Raw genomic sequence first — 24,925 nt, forward strand, 5'->3', positions numbered from 1 at the left:
ATCTGGGAGGAGGATGCTGAGGCTCCTGGGCAAGTCTTAAACCTAAAGCACCGGAGTACTACCATCCTTCCTGCTCTGTTCCTCTAGGTATGTGGCTACCAGCAGAGGCCATCCTCATGGCTAACTGGCAAACTCCTGATGCCAAGTGGGAAGCAAAACTGACATTGCAAAGCATACTAAACCCAGAAGATGACAGGCAGGAAGACTGGCAGTTACGTGTGAATGCTAGGCAGGCAGTGAGTAAAACCAGACATGCATTTATTTTGCATTCGATTTCACTGGTTCAAATGTCTAAAGCCAGAATCAACCCACCTGTCTCTCTCCAGGGCTGACCCTGAAGTGCACTACTCTGACTATGGCGTACACGCTGCAGCTGCTGCTGCTTGGACTGCAAAGGGCTATGAGACTCCCCCACTTGGAACCACTGGCAAGTTGGAAGACGGTCACAGTAGAGGTTTGGCAGGGTCAGAGACCAGGCTGGTTCCCCAGGCAGGACAGCAATGACAGAGTCTGTTAAGGAGCCCCTGGCTTACGGTATGACAATGACAGAATCACCCACCCTCTGTGCTTAGAGAGCCCCAGCCTGCTGTGTCTGGGTAGCACATGAGGGAAGCCTCCCTGCCTTTGGTTTTGATCATCCAGTGCAGGTTCTAAGGCTCTAAGACATCCACATGTAGACCTGAAGGAAGAGCTGATGTCTAGGAGACAGATTCCTGCTGCATATGGAGAAAGTGAATTATATGCCTAGCATGGTCTCTTTGTATTTCTCTTCAGTAGTTTCTTGACCCAATATCTTTGTGTTTGCTCTATACAATGAATACAAAGTAAATAAGAATAGAAAAAATAATTAAAGCATCAAATTGTACAAATTACAAATCTGTTCCAAAATATACTTACATTAAATAAAATACGCATTTCAGTAAGATCTACAGTGAATGACTATGCATTCTGGGAAGCTTCACATCTAGGTAGGGTCAACATTCGTGGAAGAAGCTAAGAGAATGTGCATCCAATCACAGTTTATAGCGGGTTTCTTATTGCCAACCTGCCAGTCACACGGAACATGTCATTACATCACTTGTGCAGGACACCGATTGTTGGGGGAAAGGAAGCAAGCGCTACATCCTCAGCAGTGAGTTCATTACAACTTCGGAGGAATTCCACCAGACAGCCTAGACAGTAGTTTCAGTAAACATGTTAAGGGAAGCAGACAACTCTCTCGAGGCCCAGACACACTTTCTTGCTGTATTACGTTGTTCGCCACCTACAGTGGGTAGTCAGGAGGGTCTTCTTCAGGACAGCATGGTCGCAGGACTGGGACAATCCCAAGGGGCTGACAGGGTGTATGAGGATGGGGAGGAGGGCTACCTCGAGCTGTTTCACATCAGAGACAACTGTGACAAAGTCCTCAGACCTGCGATCTCTCCTCTTATCATCTGGCATAGCGTTTGATGTATTCATCCACTTTGTCCCGAAAATCCTCCTGCAGAGAGAGAAGACACAGCAGAGTGAGAGACCAAAATGACACTTCAGGAACACAGCAAACCGCCAAAGTGAAGGCCCCCATGGAGAGACCTGGCTTCCTGTCACCCATGGTCCACCTTTCCATGACTGCAGTGCAGTGTGTGGCGGGGAGGGAGGGGCACAGAGCATGTCTGAGCAGGGAAAATGCTAAGAGCAGCTCACCCCACCCCTCTCGTTTGCCAATAGGACCATCAAGTCTAGAAAAGCATGTTCATGGTCCCAATGCCCACACTTTTCTGCAAGGAGTATGAGCCACTCGGCTACTTTCTGAAGGGTCTCTGCTTCTAGATCCATCTTCATAGGACACAGCTGCCCACTTATAACGTGCTCACCTTTACAGTCCTACCATCCCTGCACCCACCACACATGAAGGAGAGGCATGTGGGATTATAATCATCTCAAGTCAAGAAAACAATGTCTACATGGGCTCCTCAGATGGCAAGACAGCAGAAACCCTAAGACTCACCCAGATCAGTATGAGTAGAAAAGCTTCCTAGATTTGGGCGACTGCCCAAGGTTCTCTACAAGGTTAGGAGCCAAATCCCATGGGACTGAAGCTCTCAGCTTACTCTTAGAATGCAGTTACAGGCCACTGCTGTCCCCACTGCAAAGGTATCAAATCATAAGCTTTTTTCCCAAGTCCTGAAGCATGGAGGGCTCCACATCTTGTTCCCTACACAGTACTGAGCACGATACAGACCAGAGCTTGGCACATCTTGAGAGGCTATACTCCTTAAAAAGTGTGCCTACCCCCAACTGTCTCTCTGCAATGGGGTCTCACCCTGACCAGCTCTATAGCAGGCCCTCCTGCTACATGCTGAAGAGTCACAGCTAGCCCTTCAAGGCTCAGCATGTCCTCAATTTGAACACTGTGAGAAGTTCAGGGACTTGCCTTCAGCCTAAGTGGTGATCTGACTCTAAAAGACCCTGCTGTGCACAGGGCAGTGTGCAAGGGTCCCACATTCGCCATTCATTCAAAATACAGGGTATTTGGGAAGGGTGACATAGAAATCCATCTTAACTCACACCCATCCTTAACTCAGGACAAAGACTTCCATTCCACTCTGGTCCCTACTGTACTGTTCATTTCCAGTGAATCCAGTACCAGGCCCAGAGGAGGCCTCCTACTGCAGTTCCTGCTGCTTCTAAGGCCTCTTCAGTTAAGGATATAATCTTTAGAAAGAAGACCACGGATGTTCAAGCTCAACTCCTTGGGTCTGCCCTTTGTGGCTGTGCAGACAGGATGAGCACCTTAGTCACTTACTGAGGCTGAACAACTTGAGTCACCTCCGCTCAGGTCACCCTAGAAGCTTCTCTGTATTTCTGCTCAGGACACACAGGACTGTTTCTGGTCTTCTGTAGAAGTCCCTTATGCAAAGTCATTCCAGGTGCATCTCCCTCAGTGCTCCATCCCTTCCCTTCCCTTTTCTTCAGTTCTGATGTTTTACTTATGATCCACACCCTGCTTAGACACAGGCCCCACAGTGCAGCCGCCGTGCACTGCCACGGCAACTCTTGCCAGCTTGGTACACTGACACTGGTTCCTTCAGGGGGCTTTTTCTCAGAAGCATCTCATACCCATCTGAAGTAGGTAAAACAGAAAGTGTGTGATGTACAAAACAAAGCTCTGCCCCCTGCGTGTTTAAAATGATGGCCTCAGAGTCAGGCCCTTAGCAGGCACATCAGAAAAAAATTTAAAACTCAAACAAGCTTCTGAGAATGGCTCAAAAATAAGAGCAAACTATTCAGAGATACAAAGCAAGTATACTCTGCAACACTTGATCTGCCTACAAGTTTCCCAGGCAGTGTATACAGGCTCCAGGGTTGTGCCCTGTTGAGCCTCAGAGATAAATAATCAGTCCACAATTCAAATTAAGGACACACAGTATCTCTGATCCAGTAATCTGCCTGTATTACAGGACCAAATCAAGTATCAGTACTTAAGGATGCAGTTGTATTTACTGACTTGCTGTGGGGAAAATCAGAATGATAAAAAAAAAACAAAAAAACAAAAAACCAAAAAAAACCAAAAAAACAAAACCAACAAAAACCAGCCGAGGAGTGAACATATGGACTGATCAGAAAGAAAAAGGAAGAATACAATGAGGCCTGATGTTACTCATTTCCCTTCTGTCCCTCTGAAGCACGTGGGTTTTGCAGTGCTAGACAAGTACTCTACCACAGAGCTATACCCTAGTCCTCTCTTATTGCCAATGAAGTAATGAAATTTTATTATGGTTTTACCTGTAATAAAAACCATGTTCACTATGAGCTAATCACACATTTACTGTTCCATCATATATAAATTGCCTTAAATGGCTGCTTGGCATCCACTACTAAAGTCTCACTTACCAGTTTTGAGACTCCTCCTACCTTTTACCTAATGTATCTACCTAGAAACAGCTCATTCGTCAGCTCACCTTGTCCCGCAAATGATGTTCTGCAGCTTCAATATTCAGTGGATCATCAAAATTCAAAAGATCCTTAAAAAGAGAGCAACTCATAATGAGTGTGGGAAAGATTCTGCTTTACACTGTAGCAAAACTTCCCTTTACAAAGTCTCAGTGCAGAATGACGTTTGAGAGCTCCAAGCACTCATGTCCCTCGCTGCAGAGTGCTGAGCAGGGGTGCCTTTCAAAATGGTGAATGACAGTTGAGTAAAAGGTAAGTGCCTGTTGACACATGACTATCCCCCACTTTGGGGGAACTGGAGACAATAGCAATCACATTAATTGAAGCTATCTGATAAGTAGTGAATAACAATCATTCTCTTAAGAAGATTTATTTGTATTTTTTATGTATGAGTGTTTTGCTTGCATGTATGTATGTATACTGTGTGTGTGTGTGTGTGTGTAAGACAGAGGAAGGAACTCAAGTTACAGGAAGTTGTGAGCTGCCATGTGGGTGCTGAAAATAGAACCTGGGTCCTCTAGAAAAGCAGCCAATGCTTTTAACCACTGAGTCATCTCTCTGGCCTTGAGTCACCATTCTTTGGGGGAGGTGGGGCAGCTGAGACAGGATCTCTCTGTGTAGTCCTGGTTCTCCTGGAACACATTCTGTAGACCAGGCAGGCTTCAAACTCAAGAGCTCCACCTGCCTCTGCATCTCAAGTGCTGGGATTAAAGGTGTGTGCCAGCACTGGCAGCTAGAGCATATTGTTTGAGACAGGGTTTCTCACTGGGACCTGGAACTCACTAACTAGGCTAGACTGGGTGAACTCAGATCCTCATGCTTATACAGCAAGCATTTTACTGACTCAGCTATCTCTCCAGCTCTACTGTTTTCTTTTTTGCAATATTTATTGTCACGCATTTTGACAGCGTATGCATGCATACACATGGTTAGAGGACAAGTTCTAGGAAGTGGTAGGTTTTGGGGATTTGAGATTATCATCAGGCTAGGGCCTTTCTCTGATACACCATCTAACTGGCTCTTCATTTCTTTTACTTCTGGAGACAGAGTATCTCTGTAGCCCTGGCTAGCCTGGAACTCACTATATAAACCAGGCTGAACTCAAACTCTGAGATCCAACTGCTCCTGTATCCCAAGTGCTGGGACTAGGCCTACTACACCCAGGTCCATTCCCTTTTAAAAGCATTCATTTCTCTAATTTCCTGTTTCCTCAGTGTGCACAAAGTTTCTCTTTTGACCTTGCCTGAGTGGTCTTATTCTTTTCTGACTTTCCTTCATCAGACGTACTAACTCAAAAATCCAAAGAGAACAGTATCTGGTGTCCCCAAACTCAGGGGAGCAGACTCCTTCCTCCTCTCCATGTACACCCAGGCTCAGCACAGAGGCCACAGCTGACCTGCCCAATCCTCTTGAACTCCAGCCCAGATATACTGTTCATATAGTAATTACTGCTTCTCAAAGGATATCTGAAAAGGCTTTGTTGCAGAGACTACTGTATTCCTCTGCAGTACTGTGTTCCTAATGAGAAAAAAACAAAAAAACATATACAGCTGTGAATGTTAATTCCAGCACACAGGAAGTTGACCAGGAGGAATGGCATGAGTCCATGGATTCCTTGAGTTAAGGTTTATAGAATGGTACCCTGGTTCAATTCCCAGCACCCACATGGTGGCTCACAACTACCTATAACCTCAGTCCTATGGCCTGTTCTGGACTTTGTGAACACCAGCCACATATGTAGTACACAGACTCAGATATAGGCAAAACACCCAAAGATAATAAATCTATTTAAAAAGACAGTGAAGCCCAGCTGCTGGAAGATTGTAAATGAGACTCAGCCTCCAGGATTACAAACACTGTGTTATCTCACCAGACATACCATCTGAGGGGTGGAGACAGTAACTACATAGGAACCAGGGAGAACCTGAAATGCCTGTGAATACTGGCTTCTCTGGAGGCATGTGCTACCCAGAAACACCACAACACTGGGCAGGGCCTCACAGACTAGTAGCAGTTTTGCTATTCTTTGTTTTGCTGAACACTAAAAACAAGCATGCTGTGCCCCACAAGACAGGACAAGTGGAAGAGCAGCTATGCTCTAGAAGGCAGGAACCTCCAAATGTCTCTCAAGCCCCCTAGGTTCCTGCATCAGTGCAACATCTGGTCATAAAGAATGGAAAAAAGGGCTAGTTTCTAAGACCCCATGATCTTTAAGGCTGTGTTTCAAATCAGCAGCCAGAAAAATCAAGAAGAGGGTGGGTGGGGGGTTAATAATATACTTACAGTAAATAAAGAGTTTAATCCCCAAACAACATCCTGAAAAAAATAAAGAAAACAATTCTCAGGCTCCAATCCACTAAAAGTCTTTTATTAAACATGTAACCAAGAAATATGCACCGTAGGCTGTCAAAATATGCATCACACTGTTTTTATTAAGACAAATAAATGCACTTTCAAGTCTAACTTCTAACCAACTTCCTGTCTCCCTACTCAGATACAGGGACCAGGAGCCATGGGCCACACATCCATGCTCTACCTGTTGCCATACAAACTGGACTTTTTGTAATTTAGGTCAAAACAAAGCCAGCTGTTTTGTCACATTACTATCTTTTGGGATTCATAAATAAATTACTCCATTACATTTTTTTAACCTTCTCTAGTTACTTTAAGAATTAAGGTAGACTCATATTTCTAAGATCATTAAGTCCCACTACTGAAAACCATTGTTTCTCTGTACTCACAGATCTGACTCTCAGACGGGAGCCATGATGCTCCCAACACCTCCTTTACCTGACTCTTTCCTCCACACTCTTGTTCCTTTAAGCTGACTCTCAGGGACATCCCACCTATTTGTCCTGTCACATCTGACCTGGTGTGAGCTGGAGGTGAAGACAAGCATTAAGCCTGAAGGAAAGCAGTAGATATTTGAGCCCCAAGCAGTTGAGACTGCAGAGGAAATGGCAGCCATGCCAGAGACTTGCAGGAGCAGTGTCATGAGTGGAGGGCTGGAGGAAACTGCCTTCTAGGTAGTGGGACAAGCTGGCAGGGTTAAATCCTGAGGAAAGGACACAGGAAAAGGCTGGGCAGTTCATGTGTCAGAGAGCACAGTTAGGAAGGAATGGGGCACAACTGCATGAGTCTGCATATTCTGACAGTGGACTCGTCCCCACTAAGGTGCCTATTCAGTAATAATCTACCTACTATCACTTCACAGACTTTCTGACCAGGAAGTAGCTTATACACACTGCAGCTCTTCCACACACCCAGAAAGGCTCAAGACAGCCCTGTTAAATGAACAAGACCAAGAAGCTTTTTCTTATGGTTCTGAAACCTACGGTTTGATTCTTGAATGATGTGGTGCTGGTCAACAAGGACTCTCGTCCCAATTAGAAATGGCTAAGCAATACTGGGTGGAGCAGACTCAGAAGGTTGTATGGTTGGCAGAGGAGGAGCAAGGGTGTACTTTTTACAGGAGGCTGGTTGCCTGAGGCCTACTGGAAGAATGCTCTCACCTTTAACGTTCTAGTGGGAGCCCAGCCAGTGCCATCAATTGAATGTTCTCTTAGTAAACTGGAAGAGAGAAGCACATGTTAATGGAGAGCCACAGCCCTACTGCAAGTTTCTACTCACAATAAAGGAACCAGTTCCATCTATGAAACCTTGTCTCTTCTTGGCTGCCCAGTCTTCCGTTCTGTCCTCCAGAGAATAGTCCTCACCTTCAAAGTTACATGTCTATTATTTTGTTTATTGACTATGTATAGACTATTAATTCTTCACATGCAAAGGTAAATTTTTTATTTTTTATTTTTTATTTTTTATTTATTTATTTATTTTTTTTGAGACAGGGACTTTTAGTCCTAGCTTGTTTGGAACTTGCTATATAGTCCAGTCTAGCTCAAACTTGTGGTAATTCTCCTGTATTTTCCCCAAGTGCTAGTACTATAGGCATGTGTCATTGCAACAAGCAGAAAAGTATTATTAAAAAAATATACATACACGTGTTGTCTAAAAGCCAGAAAACAGTGACAGCAACAAAAATTCTAGAAGGAATGACTGAGGATTGGAGTCTATAATTCATGTGTCAGGCATAATCCAAAACACAATTTCCCCAACAGGAGGAACCACTTTATCTGTGAAAGAAGGATACATTTGCCCAAATTCTCTTACTATTTGAAGCTGCCACCCACTCCAATTCCCCTCATGATGCTCCTGCATGTCTCCTGGTTGCCAGTGTGGTTAAGCACCTTACAGGCTGGCTGGTGAGTGGTGTCCTCCTGTGCCCACACTCCTCTGTTCAGTGTCAATGCCCAGCTTTTTCAAACTGAGTTACTATTTACATATACTGATAGTAAATAGTCGAGGGACCCTCTCTTTCAACTTTGTGTTTACGGCTGGTTATTTGTTTTTGCTTTGATATAGGGTCTCACTATGAAGCTATAGCTGGCCTAGAATTCAGAGGTCCATTTGCTTCTACCCTCTCAGTGCTGAGATTAAAAAGCATGCAGCGCCATTCCTGACAGTATTTTAAGGCTTTGGCATGGGTTGATGGCACTGACTAAATTTCTCAGACAAAAAGACCAGAGAGAGGCATCCAGGTGCAGCCCATCTTCCTTATGAAGTCACTAATGCTTACTAAGGAGACTGAAGAAACAGAGGACCCCTAAGATCAGCTTTAGATCCCAGCGCATTACACTGAACATGAGAAGCCTGCTTCCTAGGGTAGCTGACCATGAGGTAGTGCCTTGATAGCCTGTCCAAGTCCTACTGTCAGTTGGCACAGACCAGATACCCATCACTAACATCCTTATAGTACTAGAAAGTGGGGAAGAGGACAAAATAAAGGTTAAATGCTCTGTCTACTATGAAAGAAACCCTCCATTTTCTTCTCCAGCTCTTCTCCTTAGAGAGCAGTAACCTTCCAGGGAGAAGCCGGAACTGCTAGGCCTTGACCTGTTCACTGTGAAAGCAGGACACAGTCTACAGCTGATGCGACACAGGAAACCTGCCTTTTCTGAAAGGGCCAGTATGGGAAGTATCCTCAGTGCAGGTATCTGAGATACTGAAGTCAGGTTCCTGTAGTTTTTTTCTCCTGGGTTTTACTTCCCCCGAACCTACCTGTGTGTTAGCTAACATCAGTGGTAAATTGGGACTGTGGTTGCTCACTAAAGGAGGTGGAGACAGGACTACCAGGTCCTGGCAATGGTGGGCATAGAGGATGTGTTCCTAAAGTAGTTGCGTCAGTTTGACGCAGGCATTTCTGAATTGTAGCCAAGCAAGATCTCCTTACAAGAGTGAATTTGAAGAGGTTCACACATGCACAGGCAGAAGGGACGAAGAGACTCACCTTAGACATATTTCCCCTGTTTCTGTGATGTTGGGGTGCCAGATTTTAGTCAAGCATTTCACCTTGGGAGGCTAAGAGAGAGAAGGGGGGGGGGGAGGGAGAGAGTGTAAGTAGAGGGAGTCACAAAGCTGCCCGTCCATATCTGCAATGTGTGGTCTTTCTACGCCCCCAGTGAATCATCACATAGGCACATGGTCTGACCTATGGAACTAGAGAACAGATAGTAGATGGTGGCAGTATATACACACATACATACTTGTGACATAGATGGATGGATGGATGGATGGACGGACGGATAGACAGACAGACACAGAGGCACACACACACCACCTCCCAGTCTGAAACTCCAACCTGGAGTCCAAATTGCTATGCCCAAATCACAGATACAAGTACTAAATAGTTTCTCATACCAGGCTTAGTCTACTTTATTCTTTTATTTATTAACATGTGTATGTGCACATGAATGTATATGCACATTTATGTGCAAGTGTGGTGCTGGATTCTTCAGAGGTGAAGTTACATTCCACAACTTAGACTATACTTTCACACAACCCATGCCACCAGAGCCATGCCTCTGCCATGTTCCAAAGGAGGCGCTCTCCCCTTCTTCTCTCCCCTTCTCTACAGAGTCCATAAATCTACTTCCTACTATTGACCTGTCTCTCTAGCTACTTACCATTTTTATCACTCCAACTTTCTACATATCACCTTACTTCCCTACTGATCTAGCCTCAAAAACAAAAGCCATGTGGCAGCCTCTAGTATAATTAGTATGTAATATGGTCTTTAAACACTTACAGGAAACACACAGGCAGAACATCTATCTGCACAATGAGTACCTGACAGACAGATGAGTTTCAGTACTGAAATTCTCATATGGCTGCCAATGCCACAAGAGAAACACAAGTGGGCTCAGTGGGAAACATGGCTTCCAAGGCAGTGTCCCCCATGTCTCCATGCTTGCTCCCCCCCACCCCCGTGTGTGTGTGTGTGTGTGTGTGTGTGTGTGTGTGTGTGTGTCTCGGGAGATGGGGAGATTTATTTACAGGCTACTCACCACCATATTGTAGGCATCAGGAACTTCAGTTTCAAACTGAAATTTTCCACCCTGGTAGTAACCCTCATCTATTAAAAACACAAAACAAAACAAAAAAATCTTTAAATTAAAAAAAAAAAAAAGGAAACAAAAGCAAACATAAAGTTAGGATATGGCAAACACAGAATTAAGAGGTTAACACTAGGACCAGAGTCCGCAGGTTCCTTCAGCAAAGCTGCAGTGTAGAGCCTTGTCCTGCCAACACTGTCACCATCACCGCCTGCTCCAGGACAAAGGTGCCTTCAAAGAAAAAGGGCAGGGCATCCTTCAGGATGGCTGGCTCTTTTTTCAGGGCACTATAGTCACTGTGTCCCCTCTTAACCATCTCCTGTCCTGTGTGAGTTACCTTTTTACAGGACAGCTTCCAGATTCCCTAGGAGGAGGTCATTTCTGTGGGAAAGCTAATGAGATCTGACTGCTGTTTCCTCAGCACCTGCTTAACCAACAGCCCTCCCCTGCTAGATGGCTCAGGGTTTAGGGACACAGTGGGGAACTGAAGAGTTCCACCCATTGCTTCAGTGAGTGGGTGCTAAGATTCCAAGAAAGAACACACCCTTAGGAAATGGGTGTGGCAAGAACCTACAAGGATGTCCAGGCTTCTTTAGGCCTGCAAACGCCACAGCACATAGTCTCTCTTGCCTAACTGGACCCAACCCAGGTTCAAGAAGGAACTGAAGGGGCTGCTGCCAGCAGAGGGGCTGCAACCCCTTAGTCTCACTGTGGTGTGACTAGCACTGTCTTCATCTTTAAAGCTACAACACTAAGGCCCACTATTTCAACTTTTTACATAAATTAGATACATAAAGCAAGTTTTATCAGTTAATAAATCATTGCTAAAAGCAGGGTTCTTTAAGAACTTATAGGCTGTGGGCTGATGAAATGGCCCAGCAAGCAAAGGTACTTGCTTCCAAACCTGAGGACCTGAGTTCAATCTCCAGGACCCACAAGGTGGACAGAACGAACTCCTGCAAGTTATCCCCTGACCTCCACCCATGAACTGTGGCATATGAACATACAAAAATAAATGAATAAATAAAAAAGGAAAAGAACTTTGAGGCTGTGCCGGCATTATGTTATCCAATAGTTAAAGCAGCCATTCCTGGATGGTAGCATTCGTACTCTGGTAGTCTCATAAAAGACTAAGCACTTGACTACTAAGTGCTTTACTACACAGTCCTTGCCCAATGCCAGAAAAGGCTGAAATAGCTCAGTTTACTGGTTACTTATACTTCTTCCATAAGAACTGGTGTCCAGCTCTTGCAAGATGAATTTCTATCTCCCACTAATATAAGAGGCTCCTAGATTTACCTTTGCTTTGCAACATCCTAACTAATGCGGATGCTTGTATGTGGGGTGCCCATGGAGCCCCTAGAGCTGGAGTTACACACCTTGAGCTGAGGTGGGTGCTCTGATCCTCTGGAAGAGTATCAAGAACTCTGTATCATTGAGCTGTCATTGCAGAACACCTGTGCTATTTTATTTTCGGGTGGGGGTGGGATGGGGGTTGAAAAGGGAGTTAGAGACAGGGTATCCTTGAGTAACCATGGCAGTCCTGGAATTCACTCTGTATACAATAATGGCCTCAAACTCAGTTTGGCCACCATACTCAGCCAGTTCTACTTCATGGACTTAGTTTCTGGTGTAGTGGTTTTAAAAGGTCTTTCACAACCAAGATGTCTTAGTAAAAAAGTTCATTCGCTCATTTCACAGAATGTGGTTGTTTTGTTTTCTTCCCTCCCGTTGGCTGCTTAACTATTATTCCCTTTCCTCTGCTGATACATTACTCTGGATCTGAGTTTGGCTGAGTTGAGAACAGAAGAGATAGTGAGGTACAGCTCTGGGAGTCTCTGTGAGGCCTTTCCAGACAAATCACGACCCAAGGAGTTGTTTGTTCAGCTCAGGGTTTGAAAAGACAACTGGGAGGTTGGTGGGGCTGTGGAAGTGGGGCCTGATTGCAGTGATTCTGTGTGAGGCACCCAGGGTCACATCTTGCCCGGACTCTTTCCTATACTGCTTTTTTTTTTTTTTTTTTCCTGTTTGCCATGTTCTAAGGTCTACCATACCCTCCCTACAGAATGAACTGCCACCCCTAAAATGGTGAGCAAAACAAAGCCTTCCCTTTTTGTCTTTCCGAGACAGGGTTTCTCTGAGTAGTCCTGGCTATTCTGATAATCTGTAGATCAGGCTGGTCTCAAACTCAGAAATCCGCCTGTCTCTGCCTCCCAAGTACTGGGATTAAAGGCGTGTGCCACCACTGCCTTCCCTTTTTAAGATGTCAGATCATTTACCTTTTGTAAGTACTCCTGGATTTGTGACATAGTAACAAGTCTTGGGAAAAGACACTTGTTTTGGTAAGTTGTTTAGTAAATTTAGGTTCAAGATCAGTGATCTTGCTCTCTTATAGTGTCATTCACCATAGTACAGGATCGTTATGTTAAGTTTTTTCACTCTGCAGACCACATAGCCCACTCTAATATCTCTTCAGGAGTGACTGTGCCTCACATAAGACACAATGACCCACTACAAGGCTGTGCTGCACCCATCCCTCCTGCCATATGGTATTTCGCTGGCTGGCTTTGCATTTCACTGATACTATTCTGATTTTCTGCCCACCGGTCACGAAGATGTTAGTGTGTCTAATGTGCTACCATGTTTCTTCTGCTCTGATAAAGTTTTTATTTAATAATTAGAATTATATCCTAAAAAAAACTAAGATCCAAGAACACACTGTTCTATTTCTTTCCCCGTTAATGGAATTCTTCTCTCTAGAAAATGATGTGTTTCTTAGTTAGTATTTTGTACTCAAAGCTGAGTCAGACTTGACACACCCTCTTCACTTCACTACTAACTTCCACTTACAATGCAGTCAAGGAGCAGACTACCCTGCATAAAGCACAAGCTCAGTTCTGCCCCAGGTTTCAGGATGAGGACCAGTTAGTGAGCTCCCTCTGGCTCCCTCCTGCACTGAGCTCCACAGTCCACAGAGCCCGAGGAGGAGGCCTCCTATCCTCTGGAGTTGACAAACAGAAGACTATAGTGTACAATGCACTGTGGCCAGCAGCATAATGTGCTAACTCTAGACCACAGTTGCTGAAGTTAAACATGTTACTTCTTGGCAACTCGGACTGAATCCTGAAATATAGGAGAGAGCTCACTGTTACAGTTAGAGGACTTACCCTTCCTTCCACTGGAGTTTTATAGCCTGTTCTCTCTTGCCTTCAAAGCATCACAGTCGATGGGTAACTCCTGGGAAGACATTCTCTAAGGAAGGGTTCATGTACACTAACGCTTGGATACAATTTGCCCTACACCAGAATGACTGTTATGTGCTCTCAAGGTCCAGAAGTCTCACCAGCTCCACTTTTGCTCCTCCTATTTCATAGCCTTTCTCTACTTTAAGACATGCACAGAAACATGAACACACACACACACACACACACACACACACACGGCTGAAGAAGCAGTGGGAGCCTGTTGAATCTCTGTCTCCACAGTGGTTTTTCAAGACATTGTGACATTGGACATACCATATCCCAGTCCCTGCCACTGGTTCAGACACCATGCAGAGATGATTAATGTTTCATTTAGGTAGTTCGGTTTCAAGCTGTGTGACCTGTAATCCCATCACTCAAAAGGTACAGGCAGGATGATCAGAAGCCGGACATCCTTGGTTACACAGTAAATTATGAGACCACCCAAGCCACATCAGACTTTGTCTCAAACAAAACATAAAATACAAAGACAAGTCCAACCTTAAAATACTGTGAAAGAATGCACTGCTATCCTTTTGAGCAGATCTCTGCAGAACAGTGAAGATGTACTGTCTACAGTGATGCTATATAGACAAATAGAAGATTTCTTAATCCTTAATGATGACTCTATAGGAATTCCTAAAACTATAGTAATTACTAAGCTCTTTTATAATACACTGCTATTAAATCCTTTCTGATAGTCAAAACTGCAACTGAGAACACTGCAAGTCTTTAGTGTCATGAGTTGATAGATGCTTCTGAGATACCAAGCAAACACCTACTACAGAGCACATTCCAAGAGGTTGTAAAACCTTCACCAAAGGTTATAAAAAGGGAACTAAGGATTTACTATAGGTGCTAGGACAGAAGATAAAATGCTGACTGAGTTTATCTACACAAAACTTCACAAATACCTTGGTCACAAAAGTTATGGTTTTTAAATCTCCATGAACCTACAGAGCTGGTGACAGGTAATATATGTTTAGCCAGATAATTACTCCTAATGGATATGCATGTAAACATTCTCTGTCGTAAACAGAGATTTGATTTGAATTATGTGTAAACTTGTGATGAACTTTTTACCATGTGAGCATGTATTCTGAAAGCTGTGTATGTGCTGAGGACAGAGAGGAGGGTGCTCTTAATCCTGCAGCTCCTATCTGATGTTAGAGGGTTTAGATGGGTTCGCCCTTTGGGCTTTGCCACCTCTTTCTTGAGCCAGTTCCAATCTCTATGTGCAGCTCTCCTTGGCAGACACCCCATGGTTCTGGCCTAACACCCTGGGGTTTCCAATGCAACTGAGGCTTCACTTTCACAGTTTTATGCAATGGCCTCTGAGGACCTCCCTTGCCACACACCTAGCTCCATGTATCTTTCAAGACTCTAAACTCAGCACCCCATGACAGTGCCAAGGTTAGGCTACCAATGTGGATCTCTGAGTCACTTTGACAGCAGCTTTTATGTGCTGTTCTTCTCTAGGAGCAGCAATCCCTTAGGTCTTCCATTCACAAGGTGGAAGCTTGGTGGGGTAGGGATCTTACCCTGAGAGAGTAGAATGTGGTGATCTGACTAAGATCTCCCATAGTCTCGGTCAGTTTAACACTTGGTCCCCAGATGGTGGCACTTTTTGTGGGGGGACTTAGGTGGTGTGCGCTTGCTAGAGAAAAATATCACTGGGAGTGAGCTTTGTAGCTTCAAAGCCTTTCACTGTTTCCAGGTCACTCTCTGCTTCCTGCTTGCTGTATTAGACCTGAGCTCTCAGGTGTTCCTGCCACTACTCCGGCTGCTATGCTTCCCTAATGTGATGGTGTGACTCTTCTCTCTGGAACCATAAACTCAAATAACCCCTTCCTCTTACAAACTGTTTTGTTCATGATGTTTTGTCACAGCAAGAGAAAGCAAACTGACACCTTTGAAATACAAAGACAAAAGACATAAATCCACGCCAATCAACTTATTTATATGAACAAGCTGTTCTCAGTAGTTATAAAGACAAATGGAAGAGACTGGTATTAAATGATCTTCTGCTTCTGGCTTGAATTAATTTTCACTCACAAATACCAACTCTAATTGGAGAAAATGCTGATTGTAGGAATTTTTATTTCCAGAGATCACAGTACATGAAATCTTACCTCATGTTTAACAGCATAAAAATCTGTAACATATTACTTACACTGTAAGTTCCACCAAGACTTGCTAAGTGTCAACCACACACCAGACACTGCTCTCTAAGCACTGGGGACATAAGAGACAATGTCTGCCACGGGAAGCTTATACTTTGATGGAACCGAGAACAAATAAGTTGCACAGTGTAAGGTGAATACACTAAGGGAGTAACAAGGAGGAGGGGTGCAATTCAGATAGACTTAGGTAGAGAGCAAGACTGAAGAGTAGATGAGGTAGAGAGCAGAGTTAGCTGTGCATAATTAGCTAAACGTGATTATCAAGAAACATAAAAATGTGGGGAAAACTATTACATAAAGATACACACAAAACTGAAAACAGAATGTTGGTTATTTTTTAAATTCCAAAAAAACTTACCACTTAAATGCCATGCTACTTTTGGACACAACATGCATTTACCTTGATTTTTTTTTAAATTGCATTTATTCATTTTACCTGTTTTCTTATTTTAGTGTGTTGTGGGTTTAGTGTGTGCTAGTGTGCTCACCTGCACATAGAGATGTGAATTTGGAAGTCAGGTTAGCTTGCAGAAGTAGGGGTCTCCTTCCACCATGTGAACTCCAGGGATTAAACTCAGGCAGCCAGCAAGTGCCTTTACCCAATGAGCTATTTCCCTGGCTCACACTGTATATTTTTACTGGTGACGGGCACAATGTCCTATGAATGCTGGGCAAGCACTTTTGCCACTGAGCCACAACTCAGCGCAGAAGCTCTTTATAACAATGGTACTAAATGGCCTGAGAATCTTCTAAAAAATATTTAACTGGAAGACGTATGCTAGGGAAGGGGAGGAATAGCATAAAACAGATGACATGCCTGTTCATCAGGCAGGTCACACAGTGGCCCCGGGAACAGATGACATGCCTGTTCATCAGGCAGGTAACACAGTGGCCCCTGGGAACAGATGACATGCCTGTCCATCAGGCAGGTAACACAGTGGCCCCTGGGCACCATCATAAGCAAACATTACACCAACAGAGTTCTTGAAAGGAGCAAGGAAAGAGCAGTGAGTGTTTTCCTCAAAGTCAGAAGACTGATGACAGAGAGCTCACACATTTCTACTACACACAGAAGACAGCAAACTGCCACCTGTCTTTAGGGTTATTAGAAAGAAGAGACTTACCAAGGAGAAAAAAAAATCTGTTCTTAAAATTTACTGTTTTCTCACTGTGGCTAACTTCAGAGTGAAATTAAAAATCACTAGAAAGAACCAGGGACCAAAATATGAATGAGATTCTTAAGTATCATGTCTGAAACTGTGACATGTCACAAGATAACCACATACCCTAGACATTAGCAGGATAAACACACCATCCCAAACCTACAGTTCAAGTAAAATAGATCAATTCTGTCAAAGAACTATTTTAAAGCTGACTTAGAAAAAACAAATCAGTGCTAACACTGTATCTCCTAAACAAATTCCATTCATAAATATAAAACTTTCCTGGAAATGAAGTTCCAGGTTGACCACTGGTGACCCACCAGTCATTTCAGAGAGAAATAACACAAAGTTACTCTGAGAAGCACATCTAACTTATTTTACTACTGATAACAAAACCTAAGAAATTCATAAGAAAAACAAATCAAAATAACCTTCATGATTATTGACACAAAAGTTCCTAAGAAAATACTAATAAATGGAACCCAGCTCTTGCTCTGTGAGAGGTGACTGCAAACACACACTGAGAAGGCACACGTTCTCACACAGAACAAAGATTTCTGTGATAGTGGTCACAGAAGCCAACACTACCTTTTTAGATCTGTTTATTTTGTGTATGAGTGTTTTGCATCATGTTTAAACCTGGTATATAAGGAGGGCATTGGAGCCCCTGGAACTGGAGTAATAGATGGCTGTGAACTACCATGTAGTGCTGGGAATTGAACCTGGGTCCTCTGCAACAAGTGCTCTTAACTGGTGAACTCTTTCCAGCACTCAATACTATTTTTAAAAACTACTAGAATAAACAAGTAAATTTAGTCAGGTCATAAGTCACATAAACAACATATTTTTAAAATTTGCTATTTTTTTTTAATATGGTGTCAACTAAAGTCTTACAAATACTTTACTATAGTGTGGTAACTGAGTTTTGTAATGTCAGCATGTAAGAGGCTGAAGCTACAGGATGGGGAGTTCAAGGCCAGTCTGGGATACACAGTAAGAACCTATCTCAAAAACCAATGAAACAGCAAACCACCACCATTGAACTTAGCACAAAGTTTATCCCAGTTCTGGCAAGACCTCTACACTGTCAACTGAACATTGACCCAGAGAGATGTCTGTTCTTCCTGATATCATTATTTGAATTTATATTCCCAGGCACTAAAATAAAAATCTTTTATTGCCTGCTAGAATAGCAAATACTGAACCTCCAACAGTTGTTTACCTGACAGAGACAATCAGGATGAAGGTGTGGTCATATGTCATCTCAGTATCCACATTCATAGGCTTTAGTAAGAACCAACAGGTAAAACAAGGAAAGGGAGAAACATTCAGAGGAAACTACAGAAACACAACTATGACACTAACCAGGCTGGTAAAAACAAGGGTCTGTAAGCAGCTAAGGACTGCAGAAGTGTACTCAAGAGTGCCGCTGGACTGTCAGAGCCTAGCTCATTATAATACCCGAGGTACTTCGTAAACAGTGTTCTTCATGGTAACCCTGGGATGAGAGCAGGCACCTATGGACTCAGCATCCCTCACCAACAACACAGAAAACAGAAGATGTTTCAGAATGGGCATGGTCTTTACCAACTCACCCAATCAAAGATACCAGGCATGCAAAACACCCCATTTCTAAGGATGAGGTCCTGATACTAACCATATTGTAGTGTCTCCAAGCAACTGGTATCAAAAAAAAGTTACAAAGTTATAAAATTACAAGTATGTCCCAGAGCACTCTGTAATACCTTCATATAGGCTTCAGACAGGTTTTTGCTTAGTAACCCAAGCTGGCTTTGAACTTGTGAACTTTCTGCCTCAGCCTCGAGTGCTAGGATTATAAGCATGTACCACTGCAGCTAGATGTAAACAGAATTACAAATTATCAAGAACATTTTGAAATGGGATACTTATTATAAAACATTTTCCACAAGAAACAAGCCACTCTCCTTGCAGACATAGAAGGCCATGTTTATTCATGAACTCATTATCACATAACAAAATTCTGTACCTCTCACTTTTTAATTAGTTCATGACTCATTCTTCTCAGCTCCTTATCCCCTCCACTCTCCAAATAGGACAACACCCTCTATTTTTACAAGGAAACTGTCCTGTTTGTTTTCTTCTTTTTCTGTGCATCTCAGCTTAAGTAACAATATGAACTTTACAGCTGCCAAATGACGTCAGAAACATCTGTGGACTAACTGCCCCAGAACAACTCTGGACATGCAATCATAAACCCCAAAGATCAGACCATTCCAGCCTTAACAAGTGTCATATTACCTTGTCAGCATGACCTGAAGACAAACCACCCCTCTCCCTTTTCTCTGCATCATAATCCTTTGAATAATTTTCACATCTCTGAAGTATTGGTAACATCATTTAAATAATGTCCTCCTCTGGCTACTTTAACATTTTCACTTCAGATACAAAGTGTAGAACTGATGCAGTTCTCACTCTAATACCCTTTACAAACATCTATGAGCTAGTTTTCTTGGGAATTGATTCCTTTACTCTTCCTACCCCACCTACCCTGATGTAGCATGAACTGGCTACCAATGGTTGGCCACTGGAGGGAGACATGAGTTGATGATCAGTAACTCCTTTACTAGCACCTTCATTAGAAAAGTCTGACCAAGGAGATATGCTGCTGCCCCTGGAGACTAGGCACTTAATGTAGTCCTAAGAAGGATAGCTGGTAATCTGCTAGAACATGGGCCCAAGTGGTGTGCATACAAAAATCCATTCAATCCTGACATTGCCTGAGATTCACAACTCCCCTCTGTAGATGGGGGCTGCAGCTAAGCAATCACATCTCAGTCAAGCTCCACTGCAGAACCCACTCATGACTTCAGAGCCCATATTCAAAGAAAGCTGCCGTCAGTTTTCTTTGGTGTTAGCTGCCTGGCTTTCAGAGTCACTAGGACACTGAGTGCTTCACACTTGCTGTACTTTATCTGGCTCCAAGACATAGGCCACACCATCCTAGGAAATGGGAGAGCGCCAACATACCACAGGACACATCCAGAGAAAGACAGATTTGAGCAGACCTCTACACTTGCTGCTTAAAAATTACATGATCACTGAAGTATGCAGTATTTATTACCTGGGCTTACAGTCAGCTGAAAGCAATGAAGCTTGTTTGGATCAGGAAAATGTACTTTACATGTACCTGCAAAAGAAATAGCCATTAGGAAGGTCAGGAGTGAGCAGTGTCCACATAGTGAGCTAGCCTCCAAACACACAGAAGCCCGGAGAGCTGGCTCATAGGGCACGCTAATGGGTCCCACACGCTAATGGTAATCATGACTGCACACAATGGCAAGCGAGGGTTCTGTTGTCTCTGCCATTCAACCCCTTAGTCTTACTAGTTAATTCCAAATCAAGGTATTTACTTCAAATTTTAAATAGTCACTAAAGAGTTCTCTTCATTATAGAATTGTGCTATTTACAATGAAAGAAACTATCCCTCAAAGACATTAATGTATGTGGGTAAAAACTAACTAAACATGAAAAAAACCAGAAAAAGAAGCACATCAAACTTCTGTTCAAATTAGTCAGTACCACAGAGATCCACACAGACATGCATGTCCATCAGAAGTGAAGTTAGAAGTGAGATACTAAGAGTTAGCTGCCACCCAGAATTTACCGTAACACTGGAGGAAAAAAAAAAAATCTCAGAAATTCACCTGTCTCTACCTCCAGAGTGCACGGTTGCTCATCTTTAACCCCAGCACCTGGGAAGCAAAGGTAGGCAAACCTCCGAGTTCAAGGCCAACCTAGCCTACATAGTAGAACACTGTCTCAGGAATGGGTTCACAATTTTATCATTGGTCTTGTTTCATTTTGATATTTAATGAGCATGTTAGACATAAAACAACTGAGATAAAAAAACAAAGAACTGTTTAAGACTCATTGGCTTTCATTTTAGAGTAGGTGAAAAAAACCCTCAGTCTACAGTGGTTAGGAGTAGTTTCTGAAATGCACATTCTTTATTCTAGAAATAGCCTTCTGAATTAGCCTTCCAAGAATACAAAAATTAGTAAGATAAGCTTTAAAAATTAACAAAACTACCAAAATCAAATAACTAACCTTTAAGGTCAGGAAAGGATAAGTTAAAAAACATTGCATTACTATATGTATATTATATATAAATGTTTTTAACCTCTCCATATATATGTTTTTTAATGTATTCTTACACACACACACACACACACACACACACACACACACTCTTTAGTTTTCTCTACATGCAATAGCATCTATCCCAGGAAATGTGCATTTTCAGGGAGATGTCTACGCACGTGCACATACGAAGTTCTGAGGTTATTCCACAGTCTCTAATCACACTACCAAATAAAAAGCTATCCTTATAAGTACTAAATATTTATATAAATATTTTAGAAATGTTTAAACAGACAACAAAGAATGAGCATGTGATGGGTTGTTTCTTCTTTAGCATGATGATTTGCAGAAAACATGGGAAAAAAAGAAGCATGCCAAATAGTGTATGCTGGCTGACAGCTTAGCCAGAGGATAGGAAAACAGGCTCATGTCTTTTCCAAATCCTACAAGACTCACATCAAGTACACATGCTAGTTCTAAGGGGGAGCTTTCTGTGGTCTCTGATGAAAAGGCACTTTGAACAAACATGTGAGTCAGGGACAGCAGAAAGAGTTATTGAACTAGAACACAGAAAAATCACTGTTTGATGCCCTTTTTTTAGAAGAAAGTGCCCTAACACAGGCAGTGAGACAGACAGACAGCTAATCATCTGGCTTCAGAGACAGACAGACAGACAGCTAACTAGCTAGCTAATCCCCTGGCTTCAGGCCTTTGCCATCTGCCTGTCTGTCTCACTACTCACCCTGACTTTCTGAAGCATTTTAAAGAATGCCCTTTTACTTTTGCTCTACTCCACCCCCCCCCAACCCCCCCCCCCCAGTGGCTGGGATTGAAACCAGGGCACTATACATGCTAGGCAAGTACTCTGCTACTGAGCCATCCCCCACCTTCAAAATTAACCTTTCAATAAAATTCCCAAACAATACCTTCAGTTATGATTGGAAGTAACTTTTGGGAGGTTTTAGATGAGAGCCATAGCAAAAATATATTATCTATCATAACCCACTCTTCCCCCACACAAATGGCAGGCATCAATTGTTCAGCCTACCCAGGAGGTACACACCTTTGATCCCAGCAGTCATGAGGCAGAGGCAAACAGCTATTTGAGGCCAGTCTGGTCTATATAGTAAAGCCTAGGCTAGTCAAGGCTGCACAGTGAATTTTAACAAACAGCTTGTCTGTGCCCTCACAAACTAACTTTATAACCACCCTCAGATTCAGAATGACTTTTAAACCAAATATTACAATTAAAAAGCTTAACAACAACAAAGTAAAAATAGTCAAAGCTTTCAGGCTCTCATAAAACATATAAAATGTAAAATATTTGGTGAAAGGTTAATGATTAAAAATGTGATACATATCATCCAAGAGCATTTCTCAAGAGTGCACTGCTGGGCCCATGCGTGTCCTCAGGAAAGACAGAGTAAGGGATCACATCTGTGGGTGAAGGGCATGCAGCTGCCTTTTCTCAAACACAAAAACAAACCAACAATAAGCATCTCCTGAGCTACATGGAACACACTCCATTAACAACAGGGCTGTGTGCTCCTGACCTCCACTCCTTTCCACTCAGGAGAAGGGGAAACTGAATTAACTGACCAATCCTGCTCCACTACAGGGACACAGACAACACTCCACACATGTGACTGACTCAGAAGGACTAAAGACTCTTTCTGTTGCTTGTTGAAGGCAGGGTGGCTCTCTATCACCCTGTCCTGGAACTCACTCTGATGACCATCTATTGAACACAGATCTGCTTGCCTCTGCCTCCTAAGTTCTGTAGTTAAAGGCAAGTGCCACTGATACCTGGCTAGAACCTCATCTTAGATTTTGAAAAAAAAAAAAAAAAAAAAAAAAAAAAAAAAAAAACCAAAAAACCATGCCACTTCTTTTACAAAGTTAAAATTTATTCTTAATATACACACAAAATAGGCTTTTGCTATGCAAAGTTATTAAAACAAAACGAGTCTTCTTCATGTCATCACTATATAGTAATAATTCGATAGGAGTGCTATACTTACAAGGTAAATTAGCTTCAAGTTCTGCGACCTCTGTAGAAACAAAGAGACTGTAGTTAATAGTCATCTTCATAGTATACCAGTGTTAAATAAGCAAGTCCCCAGATTACAGAATAAAAAAGCTAGAAGAACTGAAACCTGGTCTAGAGTTTATATTTTAAGCCTAACTTCACACACAGACAGACAGACAGACAGACAGACAGACAGACCTCCCCCCACCCCCATGCATTTGTTTTTTTCCCCCAAATGTGCCTTCAAGTTAACCTGCTGTAACTTACTCTTCTTGGCCCCAGGCTCTCCCATGAGGCCTCAGACTATCCAGTTCATATCCTCAGTTACTCACTGTGTGTTTAAATCCAGCATCCTTCTGCACATCAAAACTACAGTTCTCCTTCCTGATATCATGTTAACTCTCCCCCATAAGGTATAGACAAACCCATGCCTACTCTCACCACTTTTATTCCACAGAGAATAAGAAGTATTAGAAGAATAGTCAGCTGTACAGAGGACATATTACACCAAGAAGGCCCTAGAAATTCCAACAGCAAGGCAACAAACATTAAAACTAATAAACTAAAAACACAAAAACCAATCTATTACATTAATAATGAACTACTTAAAAAAAAAAGTAATTCCAAGTGTGGTGGTGCACAATGTAATACCAGTTCTCTATGAATTCAAGGCCACTCAGGTGTTCCAGAGCCCTGCTCTTTCTTTAAAAAAAATAAAAGTATATAAAAAAACAGAGGGGAGGGGAGGGGAGGGGAGGAGAGGGAAAGGAGTTGGGAAGGAGAGAAGAGAGAGAAAAGAAACACGGAGGACTAGAGGTAGATTAGAGAGAACACTGTATATGGGAGGACACAGGTTCAGTCTCCAACACTGTACAGAAAGACAAAAAGAAACCAAGAAAGCAATCTCATTTACCAAAAATATTATTAAGGATTATATTTAATTACAGAGATGAAAGAGCTGTACTCTCAAACTGTAAATATGGAGGACAGAAACTATAGACCAGGAACCCGCCACCCAAAGCCTCTCACACAGGGCAACTCCATCACATTCTCAGTGGCATTCTTCACAGAACCATTATGAAGATCCACAGAATACTGAGAATGAACAAAATTAACACCGCTGTTCCTGACTTCAAATTATATTAGAGATACAGTAACCAAAACAATATAGTAATATGGGCATAAACACAGGCCACAGAACAACAGGGAGTCTAGAGCAAACCTAATAAGCACACACATTCAACTAGCACCCAAGGGCACCAACAAGACCACACAGGGCAGTGGGAGCCTCTTCTGTGAAGAACTAGGTGTCCTTATACAAATTATCAAACTAAACAAAAGGCTTAAATGTAAGCTGTAAAATTCATAAGGGTGGTGGTGGAGTAAATTCCCAAACCTTGCTTTAGCAATGATTATTATTTTATTTTTTAGTTGTTTATTATTTTAATTATGTGTACTGGAAGTGTGTATTGCACATGAATGCAAGTGCCTACAATGCTCAGGGGTGTGAGAGCCCCTGGAACATGAGTTACAGGCAGTTGTATGCTGTCTGATGTGGGTGCTGGGAATCAAACCCAGGTCCTCAGGAAAAACAGTATGTGCTATTAGCCACTGAGCCATCTCTCCATGCCCCAGTTACTTTATTTATTTTTTAAGAAAAAATTAAACAGTGAGACTACATTAAACTAAATGCTATAGCACAAAGAAAAGGTAGTCTATACAGACTGGGGATAAATGTCTGCACATCGTGTAGCTGATAAGGGTTTAACATAACACACACAAGTCAACAGGAAGGAAAGAA

The 24,925-nt window shown here is 42.7% G+C and overlaps 1 protein-coding gene across 15 annotated transcripts in view; it reads right to left on the reverse strand.

The window, feature by feature from the left end:
• Positions 1-236: 236 nt before the first annotated feature.
• The window catches only part of Ube2f (ubiquitin conjugating enzyme E2 F (putative)), a 34,759-nt gene continuing 10,070 nt past the window's right edge, over positions 237-24,925 (reverse strand). For all 15 annotated transcript variants that reach the window (XM_034521418.2, XM_034521419.2, XM_076914781.1 and 12 more), the window contains 8 exons: positions 23,117-23,146; positions 20,077-20,142; positions 10,338-10,405; positions 9,281-9,351; positions 7,449-7,506; positions 6,220-6,252; positions 3,945-4,007; positions 237-1,483 (listed from right to left, as the gene is read on the reverse strand). In XM_034521418.2, coding sequence (XP_034377309.1) covers positions 1,433-1,483; positions 3,945-4,007; positions 6,220-6,252; positions 7,449-7,506; positions 9,281-9,351; positions 10,338-10,405; positions 20,077-20,142; positions 23,117-23,146 — 440 coding nt within the window. In that variant the 3' untranslated portion in view covers positions 237-1,432. The remainder of the gene's footprint in view (positions 1,484-3,944; positions 4,008-6,219; positions 6,253-7,448; positions 7,507-9,280; positions 9,352-10,337; positions 10,406-20,076; positions 20,143-23,116; positions 23,147-24,925) is intronic.

Source organism: Arvicanthis niloticus, chromosome 17 (assembly GCF_011762505.2).
Source record: "Arvicanthis niloticus isolate mArvNil1 chromosome 17, mArvNil1.pat.X, whole genome shotgun sequence".
Taxonomy (NCBI): Eukaryota; Metazoa; Chordata; class Mammalia; order Rodentia; family Muridae; genus Arvicanthis; species Arvicanthis niloticus.